This window comes from Aphis gossypii, chromosome 2 (assembly GCF_020184175.1).
Source record: "Aphis gossypii isolate Hap1 chromosome 2, ASM2018417v2, whole genome shotgun sequence".
In the NCBI taxonomy this organism is placed as follows: Eukaryota; Metazoa; Arthropoda; class Insecta; order Hemiptera; family Aphididae; genus Aphis; species Aphis gossypii.
In genome coordinates this window covers 54122190-54136020 of record NC_065531.1, presented here as the reverse complement: position 1 = coordinate 54136020, position 13831 = coordinate 54122190, and the positions used below count along the sequence as shown (strand labels likewise).

General features: G+C 25.2%; 1 protein-coding gene and 1 long non-coding RNA gene across 2 annotated transcripts; both read left to right on the top strand.

The window, feature by feature from the left end:
• The first annotated feature begins 4572 nt into the window (after positions 1 to 4572).
• LOC126550037 (uncharacterized) lies at positions 4573 to 6169 on the top strand. The gene is made up of 2 exons (XR_007604061.1): positions 4573 to 4795; positions 5381 to 6169. It is a non-coding gene; the product is annotated as an uncharacterized LOC126550037 (long non-coding RNA).
• A 2050-nt stretch (positions 6170 to 8219) lies between these two features.
• Positions 8220 to 13800, top strand: LOC114131576 (major facilitator superfamily domain-containing protein 6-like). Its single transcript, XM_050201903.1, has 7 exons — positions 8220 to 8478; positions 9150 to 9512; positions 11553 to 11740; positions 12082 to 12218; positions 12460 to 12581; positions 12656 to 12898; positions 12995 to 13800. The coding sequence occupies exons 1-7, from the start codon at positions 8400 to 8402 to the stop codon at positions 13204 to 13206; spliced, it is 1344 nt and encodes a 447-aa protein (XP_050057860.1). The 5' UTR covers positions 8220 to 8399; the 3' UTR covers positions 13207 to 13800.
• The last annotated feature ends 31 nt before the right edge of the window (positions 13801 to 13831 follow it).

Sequence of the window (13831 nt, the reverse complement as noted above, 5' to 3'; positions counted from 1 at the left end):
ATATAGCTGTGCCTTGGATGTATATATAAATTAAATTAAATGAGCTGCATTAGAATTGGAGTAATAGCTGTTAATTGAATTAGAAATAAAGAGTATCAACTTAAATAAAAATTTAGTTTAAAATTTGGATTTCTTAGCATCACACAACACGTTAATCTAATTTAAAGTGTTATTATTAAATTTTCTAAAAATGTTACAATATCTAATAATGGACAGTTGAGCTTTTATAAGTACATCGGATAACGATTAACGAGAGTATATACTATATATTATATATAGTAGTTAATACATATATGTATTGTAATTTTTGAGTTTTAAAGACCACCTTAATAGCCATATATATATAGAGGCAGCTTGGTAAGCAAATATAATATTGTAACCAATAAACAACATTATTATTATTTGTACAATTAAAATAATAAATGTTTAAATATGTTACATAAGCTCAAAACCTATTAATTAATAATATTGATGTATTACGTTATTATGATTATTTACCTTTTTTCTATTAGGTAATAAATAAATTATATCTGTTTATTTTTTAAAGGTCGTAAAATGCCGAAGATCTAAAATTTTTTTGAAATTTAAAATATTGATCTCAAGTATTTAATTTCATTATATTAGACTTATTAGAGAACGTTTTTCATTCTAAAACAAATTTGAGGAGGGAGTTATTAAAGATCCTTATATGTTATTACCCACGTATATACTCTATTTGCATTTGTAGTATACATTACACACACATATGAATTGCAACATTTAAAGGACAAAGGTAGTATATAATATAAAATCAACAAATAGAAAATAACATAATTAAGTACCTATAGGTACTTTATAATTAGTTAATATTATTATGAATTATGATTTAAAATGACATTTTGAAAGCTGGTAATAATAAAAACTAAGTTATTATAATCAAATATTAACTAAATTGAATAAAATGTTTTATGCATGTTTTAAACAGTCAAGGCCTAAGGGCAGGCTTAGCCCGGTTAGCCCCCAAAGAAGAGAGGCTCTAACTTTAAGCCTTCCCCACCTCGATTTTACGTCCATGGTCAGAGCAAGTATATACTTAATCTTTAGCCAATAGGCCATTATCCTGTAAGTATATTGTAAACAGAGAAATATTTTAACGGCGACCCCCGCAATTTTTTGCGATAGAGGAAATAACGCGCATAGCACATATAGTCACTATATATGGTTTTCCTTTCGGCGTCCAAATAAAAACAATACTGGGCTTGTTCGTCACCATAACGTACATAAATGTATTGTAATTTATAATATATTATATTCGTACACAGAGTGATTCCTTTAAAGGCGACATTTCGTTTTTTCGAAACGTTTCAACGATTTTATAAATAATTTTTAGCTAGTTTAAAGTTATTAAAAATAATATTTTTGAACAAAATAACGTAAACGCATTTTTTTTTTTTTAAAAAAGTGTTGTTATTTAATTGTTTATAGAAAAAAATCATAAAATTATAAAACGAGAGTTTACATTTAAAAGTATAACCATCCTATACATACTATATGTACATACGAATACGAAATTTATTAATGACATCGACGGAGAATCTCGACAAATATGGAAGTGTATCGGTACGCCCATAAATGGGCATGTCGTCGCTCGTGTGAAACCTGTTCGTAGAGGTAATCATATAATATAAATTAAGTGCAGCGCACAGTATTGAAGTTTATCATAAGTTAACGCGCGTGTAGACAACATGACGTTATTTCGTCGTTATGTGTATAAAATAAATATCATATATAATCATATATATTAACATATTATAATTCTATCAATATAACGGACAACGGTTTATATATATATATACTGTATACATACTTATAACACTATGTAATCGCATTGTATAGTTACAAATAAAATTGCTATACCTATACTCATTCTCTCCACTATCCGTACTCATTGCTTTCGTGATGTTTCATCGTTATTTCTAATATACATGTAGACGTATAACACACAACATAGAAATGTGCACTAAAAGATTGCAATTAAAATTTTAAGACAAGCTCTTAAAATAGAAAAATGTCAACATTTGGCGAAAATATACACTAGAAAAGTTTCATTTTTTAAACCGTTATGTCACGAAACAAATTTTGTACCACTTAGCATATCCTACGATCAATCAGAATAAATATGCAAATGCATACAAATCCGCGATTTAATTATTACCCATGTATCTACAATTTATTTAATGTGAGTGTACGCAATACTATATGTAAAATTATAAAGCACTAACTATAAAATACAACGTTTTACCTGATTTAAGTCGATGTTTTCAGACCAAAGTAATTGTTGACGTTAAAAAATAGAGTGTGAACTGTGGATCACAAATCACAGTACCTACATCATTCATTCACGATCCATCGATGCATGCACAATATTCGCAAACGATATTATGTCGGTACTCAATAATACCATAGAACAGATAATACAGCAATTATAGGTAACAGGTAGTATACGTGTTGGGCGCAAAGTGGAAAGCGGGGTAGTTTCGTGCGAGAGGCAAATATTACTAGAAAAAATATATATATTACAAATATTACTTTAAGTGCAAAACCGAATGATAAGATTCTATGAAAATTGAATCAAGATAGAAAAAAAAAAAGTTGATGTTTATTTATCCATGACCGTAAGTTTATTGTTATTGACAAAAATTATTAACCTCGATTCCAATAAATTCCCGCTCAAACTCCTATTATTATAAAATATGTATAATCAATTTTTTTTCACACATCATAATTAAAATATTTCATACTCAATCTTATTTGACTTGTACAGAAACGGTTTTTAATGGTACGTAAAAGTAAGTACTTACAGATTATTTAATAATATAATTTGAAGTAATATTGTTTTAATTTTAATTTAATTACTGTTAATTTAAAGCCACCTAATTTGAGGCAAAAACGTTTTTTTAAATACTTTCAAAATTTAGAATTTTTTTTAAGTTGATATAAAAAATTTTTAAAAATGAATAAATATTATTGAAGTTAACAATATTTGTAATTTAATTATGCAATCCAATTTCAAATTCTTAAAATTGTGTAAGTACTACAAGTACTACAGTGTACAGTTAGTTACAAATTAGTAGTATCAGAGGCGTAATCACAGAGGGAAGGTTCATGGGGTTTGAACCACCCCCCCCATTGGCCGTATTTTTTAGATTCCGAACGAAGTGATTTTAACTTATCACTTATAATAATAAGTTATTGATTTTAACTTCGGGGGTGGTTTCCGATGGCAAAGTGAATATCCTTGGTGCATTATAGAGGTCAAAAGTAAACATTTTCCAACAGTTTTCAAAAAAATCGAGAAAAACAAAAAAAAAAATTACTGGAATTTTTACTCAAATTAGTTTTCAAAAAAATCAATTTTTCATATGGTTGTAACTCAAAAACTAATCAATGTAAATAATTGAAATGTTCACAAAATCTTTATATTAGTATCATCTATATACAGTAAAATTTTCAAAATATATACTTCCCCTATAATAACTAGATAGTCGACTGTCTTCTTATCAATGATGCTGGCAGCCATTTACAACTTTTGCAAAGTTGACTAATCGTTGGAAAAATGGTATGATATTAAATAACATTTCATACCAAATAATCTCGTTGCCCAATCATATAGACATGTCTGGGTGCCCAACTGATTACTGCCCATGAAAAAAACTATTATGTTATTATATATATCTGTGGTTGGGTGTCAGGGTGCACAGGCGATTGTGGTATCGTCGGTTATTATTGGCGGGGATGAGGGAGCTCATCCCGATCCGCAGTTAAAGTAGTAGCTGCTATAGTGCTATCGTGTATAGCACGTTAGACTGTTAGAGTATTATATTAATTATATAAATTATAAATTTAATTGTTATCTAGTTACATATTATATTTATAAATGTTTATCCAAACATCCCGCGATGTCGATGATAGTTTACTTACTACAACTAGTATCACTCAATACTTTATTAAAAAAAATTTGATTGACCACTTCACCAAGCCATTGGTTCGATCACAAAAAAAATGTGGACTGCCGATCTCAAATTCTCAACTAGACGAAATATACGTAAATCCTTACCTATATTTTAAGGAAAGTTCGATCAACTAATAATCAATACATCATCAACATAGAATAAAAGTAATTTTATCACGAAAAATGTACGAATGCGTATTTTTAACGTAAAATCTATCCTTTTTAACGTATATTATACCATTATTATACGAATAATGGTATTTGATATCGCAATATGATATCGTTATAAGTATATATGGTAACTATATACGTCCTGTTTTATACAAGATTGTCCATTTTTTTAGCTTAGAGTCCTGATGTCTTGACGACTACTTTTAGGACGATTTTTATCGTGTTTTTTATATTGATGACAATTATTCCGTATATTAATGTTTATTTTATTAAATAAGAAATAAATATTTTATAGTTTAACACACAGATTAAAATTTTATTTTATTTTTATTTAAATAACATAATTTTTTTGATAAAAATATTTGTTTTAAAGTATGACAAATGAGTTATTTATAGACTATGTCGAGTGACGAACGTTATCTTATAGGAAATTACAGTTATTTAAAAATAATACATTTTTATGTTTTCAAAATTCAATTATCATTTCATTAGTATCGTTACAACAATCGATGGCGTAGGTTGTACACTTGTACCAAACTGTATAAAATTCTAATATTTTAAGAAAGTACTTAAAAAATGTAGAAAAAAACACTCATTGACCCTATCAAGTAGTTATTCAACTAACGTTGAAACGTATTGCGTCATTGTATTATATAAATATCGATGGCTAAAAGGCCAAATATGATATGTCACAAATACCAAAATGTTCAGGAGAGCGATTCAAAGTTTTACTATTTTTTTAATACCTAGTTTTATTTTTAAATTTAAGTTTTAACTTTGTGTAAACTTGATAATATGGTTTTAAATTTACTGTTTAATATTAATTTATTAATATTTATATTTAAAATAATTGCATGTCACATTTTTTTTGGACTTATAATACTTGTGCATTCAAAAATATGATCAGCTTTTAAAATTTCCAAATATTGTTATGTAAAAATAACGCACTTCTAATAATTTTGGACACTGGATATTTGGCAGAACCATGAAAAGCATGTAGTTTTCTTGATTGGACATAAAAAACCAATTTTTGAAAAAGTGGACATATTATGTTTGGTCTTTTAGCCATCGATATATTTAATATAAAAATGTATATTTATAGGCTATAACACATTGGATCTATCTGTATATTTAAATATAATATGCAATTTGTTATATTTTAGATTCTGAATTAAGTGTATTTTTTAATGATGTGTTGTTTTTTGTGTCTGTGTATAGCATAACTTGTTGAAATAATGCTTCAATTTCAAACTTCGAGGGTATTCTGATGGCAAAGCGAAAATCCTTGGTGCATTATAGAGGTCAAAAGTGAGAATTTTTCAATAGTTATAAAAAAAAAATCAAGTAATTTTGTAGTTGAAAATTCATAAATTTTTTTATATTTTATATCTAAGGTTAAAAAATTCAACACTAAGTTTTTCATAAGTTTTCTTTAAAATAGTTATAGAGAAAACTCGACTCATTATAGGAAAAATAGTTTGAGCGTTTGAGTTTTAAATTTTTTTGAAATCGAAGAACGATAACGATTTATCTTCAAATGATTTTTAATATTAGTTATTATTCAAAAAGTATAAGTAGTGGACACTGAAAATTTCATCGGTTCTTTAGATAGACATTTTCTTTACATAATTTAAATTAAATAATATTTCGCTTATTTTATGGCTATTTATAGGCATTTTAAATATTCGTTTTTGTTTAGTTTTATTTCTATAAATATCGATAAAATTTTTTTGGCTATGTTAAAATACTTGAAAATTTAATTAAAAGATCCTTATAAGGTAGTCTTATAGTGATTAAAAAATAATGAGAATACATAGGTGCAATTTTTTTTTTTTTTGTTTGAAGTTAAAATATTGACAAAAATTCGTCAAAATCATGAATACTTGCAAATTATTTTGTAGTTATAATTCATAAAAATGTTTGTATAAGTAACAAAAAGTTGACAATTAAATACGAGATTTTCCATTAAGTTTAGCTTACAACAACACCTTGTTCACCACCCACTGTCAGAATCGTTTTTCGTATAAAATGATACTTATTATTGGATTCAAATTTAACACATCCATTATAGAGACCTACTCTATGTCCGATGTCCACTCGATATCTACTGTACATAGCATTTAGAGCATTACTCACTTGGCCATTTATTTTATTGTTTAAATTTGATGTTTGCAAGAATAAATTTAACTTGTTAATTTACAATTATATTTAAAAATTAGCCTTACCTATACAATTATAGTATCTACATAATTATAAACACATGTATCAGTAAATCAAATGTAATAAATTAAATCAATTGTTTATAAACATTACATTGAATGAATTTTTTTTTTTTGAAACGTTCAAATACATTAATTCAAGGATGAATAGGTATGTACTATACTAGCAAGTGCGTGAACGTTCAATGACAAGATCTTCTTGATAATAGCGAATCCTTTTACGGATATAATTATATTAAATATAAGTACATATTGTGTGTTTGCAATTCATTTCCTGTTTAAGTAGGTACATATTAATACAATTTTATTTTAATATATTTATATACACTGTAAACGTTATAATATATATTACATATGAAATAATCTTGTATTTTTAAAACCACCATAATATGTCTTATTATAAATTATAATATAGATGCCCAAATAAAAAATTTGAGGTGTTAAGATAACAACTGTTTTTAAAGAGTTGTATGAGTATTTTCACTTTTTGTTCATAAAAAAACAAGTGGTATATTGAAATTATCTATGCGTACCTATTGTAAACAAATTGGTTTAATATAGTAGATTCTTAAGGTTAAAATTTAAAAAAAAATGAGTAAAGATTATTAATACATATATTATTATTATTTACTATAAGATATTTCTTAAAATTATTATTTAGATGTTTGAAATATATAGGTCCTAAATAATCAAAAAATTTCTGACCTATACCTTTTTTGTATAATTTACATTTTAATAATATCTTAAAGATTCACGTTTTTTATTATTAGGATCTAAATGAAAGTATTTTTTTTTTTAATTAAGGAAATAGAAAATTTATATTATACTAATATAATGTAAAATATGTGTTAAATAAAAATGCGATTTGTTCTCATAGTAGTTCGCGACACAACTTTATTACGAACACTGACAAGGTATATATCGTACAATCGCCCAGATCGGCCGCGGTAATTACATTATATCGATAAGCGATAACTTAACGATCAGTAGGTACTGTACATATATATAATAATAATAATAATAATAATAATATACACATATATATAATAAATATACAATATCACATATAATATAATATATTATATAAACTTTAACAAACCCTGATATTATTTTTCATTGTCATTCATTCGAAATCCAGATTTAATACGTAGTTAAATATGGTTTTAGTAGTCTCTAATTTACTTGTTATTTCTATTGATACGGCCTTAGTGTTATATGACACGTTTTACACGTTATGACGTGTTATACACGTGACAGTGTTACATTAGTATACCTAAATTGCCTATTCAACACGCCGTGTGATCATAAAATATATGTATCTATATATAATATATAAAAAAATATGAATATAATTAATATTCATATTTCTACCTACTTATAATATGATAAAAAAACATATACATCACTAGGAATATGGCTACAGTTGCGCTAACTATCTGTGGGCCTCTAATTTATTCTATTATGAAAATCACTTAAAATCTATGAGTGACTTAATATATATATTATCTATAATAATAATTAGCTGTTAATATAGTACTCAAGAACTATTCACTTATTTCACTATACATGCATTTATTATTGGTGAATTAGATCATGTTTATTGTTAGCTATGTTGATCTAGGTAATAGATATGAGAAAAAGACAAATGTTTGATTAAATTAACATAAAAGTATTTCATAATGTCTGACGATTTTTTTTAAATTAGATAATTAATTATAATTATTATATGATAATTTTGTTATTGTTGTATTGAAATCATTAACTTGGGTGAATAAGAAATGGTAAAATGACAGATAATATCCTAGTGATATTTAGATTTTAAAATGAGGAGGAATCATTTATATAAATATAGCGTTCGATCGTAAACGTTGAAAATTATATTTTAATTGTTGTATTAAATCAACACATTTACATTCTATATTTTGCTATAAAATATTTCAAGTTAAATAAAATATTATTAAAGTGTAATATTAATATAATTAACAGAAAAATAATTATTAATTTTTGATTCTTATACAATGAAGTTCAGTATGCATGCATTCCAGATTGACAAGAAACTTTTGCTGATGAAAGTTCATTTTTTTTTGGCAATCGCTGGTAAGAAAACATTTTAATTATTACATACATTTTTATATGCTTTACATAGGTATTTACTAAATATTAAAATTAAAGGCTATTATATAAGTAAAAATTTTTATTTGTTTTATTTTAGTATAATTATTAAACGTCCTTTATTATTTATAGCATGTAATTTTAACGACATTTTATTTTACTGCGAAGTATTTGATAAATTATATTTGTAGAGATTATTATAATTTTTCCATGTAAAGATTGAAGAATAGTGTTTTATATATCATAGGTACTTGTTTATTTTCTATGGTGATATATTAACGTTTCACATTTGTGTATTTTTTTCTATTGTTTTGAACATCATATAGTAATTCACCTATAATCAAACTCGATGATAAGCTTATTCTAGGAAATTTTTTTTTTTATATTTTAATTTTAAATGGAAATATATAACTATTTTGAAATTGTATTTATTTTTTTAGATTAATACATAAGTTTGATAAATAAACAAATATATTCTAATATCAAAAACATGACAAAACTAAATTGAAAATGTGAAACGTACATTAAGTATCTATATAACATGTGTTGAAAACAAATTAATATATTATATCGTCGTAGTCCTTTCAAATCATTTGTATAAATGAATTATAATATGCATATTAAATAATAACTTTTTATTTATGTTTATCGTTTAGGTTCTGCTCCAATAATTCCATTTTTGTCAACGATATTGAAGCAACGAGGATATTCGTCTGTCATCGTTGGTTTAGTCTTCACATTATATGCGATTCCAGCCTTATTAGTACGACCTGTTATAGGTGCCATCACTGACAAATACAAATGCCGCAAGGTTGCATTACTTTCAATCATATTCACCAACAGTCTAGTTTTATGTGTACTATTACTATTACCGGGCACACACGTAAAAACAGAAATTGATGACGTCGATGTGCTCAAGTCACCGTTGTTTTGGTTATTTTTCACCACATTAGCCGTATTGAATTCGGGTATCATGGCGAGATCCGTTATGGAGACTACAATATGCATTGCTGCATTAGGTAAGTGTAGATATTTGAGTTATTATTATTATTATTTATTACAAAGTTGAAAGTAATATTATCGTGAAAATGTTATACAATTCTATAATTGCTAAAGTTGAAAAACACGACTAGTGTATTTTAATTCATACACGTTTATAAACATTAACTAGGTACCTATTGATCAACCTACACCTGGAATTCTATAATTCTATGATATAATATATAATTACTGAATACATAACTAATTCGATATTATAATATATAATTATTAATTTATTTAACTCTTAACTAAGTTATAATTATTTTTGTACAATATATATATATATATTACACCATAAGTTATAACTAGAGCACAAATTTTTATTTACTAAAAAGTATCAAAATATGCCATATAATATTATGCAATCAAAATCGTGAAAATATGCAAGAAAATATTTTTTTTTTCAAAATGAATCAAAAATTGTTGAATAAATTATTACAAATTGTATTTATTATTAAAATGTATAATGATAATACGAATTTACAATTTTTCTTCAGTGAAACTGTGATGTTTATCTGTTGACATATTTTTAAAGATTGAGAACGATCGTTTGATATTAACTGAAGTTATTCCGGCATATTTGAAGCCAACTATATAAGTATTTTAGGGTCTCGATAAATAAACTTATTTATATATATATTTATCATGTTTATATTAATATTTTGTGCTTACAAAATTTATTTTTGATTTTTCTACTTGACAATATTTCAGGTACTCATGCATAATACTCTACTTTTTTTTTAATTTTCCCTACAATATGCGCAGCATATTGAACCTTGTAATATAATAATTAGCAAAATATGCAATTACTTATATGCAAAAACATGAAAAAAAAAATTACCATTTGTTTCAAACTATTATGATTCTTTTCAGATAATCAACAAAAATATAAAGTATAAAAAGGAAAAAAATATGCAATTTTATAAAAATCTGTGCCATAGTAAGTATCAATACATATAAATTTAGACGGCCTACACTAATCGCGTTTTCACAATATTGGATTTAACTTAAACTTATCTTTATTTATTTTACGTGGTGAAAGCATTATAGATATTATTGAAGTTTTTTTGTCTGTCATCTGTCATCTGTACGGTTTGATACATCCTTACATTCGACCAAAATAATTAATGAATGCAATTTTGTTAGAACGTTATTTTTAAATTATATTTTATATAATTCATATGAACAATTTTTATTTATTTTTTTAATGGCTAGTTTAAATACCTATGCGCGACAATAAAATGTAACTTGTAAATAATTTTGAGTTTATGTTTGTTTAATGTGAAACGACTGCGAATAAGTGATCAAAATAATGAATGTTATTAGTTATGTATAGAACGACGGGGAGTAACATTTAGGACAATACTTGAGCACGTTGAACATAAAAAAGATAATTGTTTTATTATTAACTAATAACTAACATTCTCACGTACCAGATACAGTTAAAAATTATTGCAAAACTCTAAAAATTAAAATAAAGAAATGAGAACACTCTGGATTAAATTTGATTTTTTGAAATTTACATTTATTTTTATTTAAACAAACAATGCTTTTAGTAGTTATAACGTTTTCAAGTGAATTCTTTTAAGCAGTACTTATCAGCATAGATGATTGTGAATCGATTTGATCTTATGACTGTTTTTTCTTCTTCTCATGCTCTTTGGTGAAAAAGAGATAAAGAAAAGTATCTTATATTTAAGCTTAATTCGTAAGAAGATGCAAAATAAATTTTAAAATATTAATACTGTACTACCTATACAGTAATCAATATTGACTTATTTTGACTGCTAGTGATTTATGAGAAAAATTGAAAGTCTATCAACTAATAAGAAGATACTTGAATGGATTTTTTATTTTTTATTTCTTATTTAATCAATTTTCAGCTAGTGGTTGAATACGTATATACAAATTTATTGAATCATGTCGCATTCATTATAATGGATTCAGTGCTAATAATATTTTATCGTATGTCTTACGGTCATTTTTAAATTCTAATTAATTTAATATTTTTCGTTTAGGTGAAAATACTCATAAATTTGGTGAACAGAGAGTATGGGGATCAATTGGTTGGGGCACGACATCTTTCGTATGCGGCGCGATTGTAGATTGGTTCAGTAGAGGTCAAGACTACAAAAACTATACTCCTGGTATAATAATGGCGTTGGTGATGACCATTTTAGATCTATATGTTGCATCAAGAATTGAGGTAAATAAAAATGAATTGTATGTTTTGAGACTTCATACATCTTATTATAAATAACTAAACTTTATTTGTACTTGTAATGATTTAAATACTAACCATTACAGATAATTTATTCAAAACATAAAATAATTTACATTAATCCTTTAAACATTATTATAATTTAAAGTATTTATAAAATAATAATAAAAAAAAACTGTACATCGTTTATCTTTACACATTATTATAATGTAAAATATTTATTTGAAATTGAATATTAAATAATATAATAAAATTGAACAAAAATGTTCGTGACTAATTAAAATACAATAATAAGAATTTAAATATAATTATTTTTATTGTTTAAGGTTGTTCAAAATAGTGATAAAAAAACTGAAGCAGGTGATATGAAACAAGTATTTACTAACATAAGAGTGCTGTCATTTATTTTCTGGATTTTAGCTTTTGGATTTTTAAGTGCCTTTGTGTGGAATTATTTATTTTGGTAAGCAATAATCTACAATATTCTAACATATTAAAGTTTTTACTTTATTTGATTGTAAAGTAATCAATATTTATAAAAAATCCATTAAATTAATTTAAACAAAAATATTGTTAATTGATTGAAAAAAAAGATGAAAATTGTCATTTTCTATGCAAATAAAAATCCAGTAGCTTAAAATGTATATATATTGTGAAATTTAAATAATAATTAATAATATATTTCTTATATTATAACCCGATAGGTATCTGGAAGACTTATCGAGATTGTACCATCCCGAAACGATATCGTACATAAAGACTTTAGAAGGGTTGACTCAGACAATTCAATGTTTTGGTGGAGAAATTCCGTTTTTCTTCCTGTCCAGTATATACTGCAATATTCAAATGCACTTACATTTACATAATTACATGTTATAATATTAATATTACCGTTTGCAGGCTATATTCTCAAACGAGTGGATGGCATGAAAGTGTTTTCTTTGATGTTTTTCGGGTTTGCCGTTAGATTTTTTCTGTATTCAATAATTAAAAATCCGTTTTGGGTATTACCAGTCGAATTGTTGAATGGCATAACGTTCGCATTGGCTTATGCAGCAGCGACTTCGTACACAGCTGAGATAACTCCTGTCGGTGCTGAAGGAACACTTCAAGGCATTGTCGCGACGGCTTTTTTGGGAATAGGTATGCAGCAAATAAATTAATTTATTCATATTAATACATATTCACATGACCATTTTAGTTTTAAGAAAAAATATTTATTTATATTTTCTGTTTCAGGAATACCCACGGGAAGTTTAGTTTGTGGATTTATGTTTGATCATTTCGGTAGTATTACTTCGTATGCAATTGTAAGCGGTGTTTCATTTTCCATATGCATTATTCAAATTATCGTAAATCAATTAATAAATCGATATTCTAAAGACACAAATTTAAAAAAAAATCGTACCGTTGATCGTAATGCAGTCGGTGATGTTAATGATAATTTATGAGCGAATAAAACATTTCATATTATACAAATAGACAAGCATAAATATTTTTAAAAAAGTAAAACTACTTAAACGAGAATAATTGTAATTTGTATGTATCGTAAATTTTTAATGTTGTAATAAAAGTATAATAAATAATATAATATTATTGAATCTTTTGGCAATCGCTTAAAGGCAATAAACGGCTTTAATAATAATATAAATTAAGTAAAAACATAAATATGTTAGCATATGATAGTACTATGCACTCACATATTTTGATCTACTTTGTTCCATTTTGTTTATTTTTATAAAATATCTTAGTACAGTAAAACTTCCATAAAACGAACTTCTATTTAAAACGAAAGTTGCTGTTTCGTGAAATATTTTTAAGAATTATGACCTTTATTGTTAATTTAATATGTAAATTTATCTCTAAATAACTAAGCTGATATTTGATATAGCGAATAAATTATTCGATGACAAACCCATTGTTGTAAATATTGTCACTATCAAATATTAAATATTGTTCTGATATTTAAAAATTAATTAAACATAATATTGTATTTGAATGTGTAAAGTTATATGTTATTTAATTAAATAATAATAAAAAAAACATTTACATTGCATTTAATGATTTTATAACGAT

Bases quoted from the DNA above. Each gene is read 5' to 3' on its own strand.
- LOC114131576 (XM_050201903.1), top strand. From the start codon at position 8,400: ATGAAGTTCAGTATGCATGCATTCCAGATTGACAAGAAACTTTTGCTG. The intron at 8,479-9,149 runs GTAAGAAAACAT...TTTATCGTTTAG, and splicing joins TTTTTTTTTGGCAATCGCTG to GTTCTGCTCCAATAATTCCA. The intron at 11,741-12,081 runs GTAAATAAAAAT...TTATTGTTTAAG, and splicing joins ATGTTGCATCAAGAATTGAG to GTTGTTCAAAATAGTGATAA.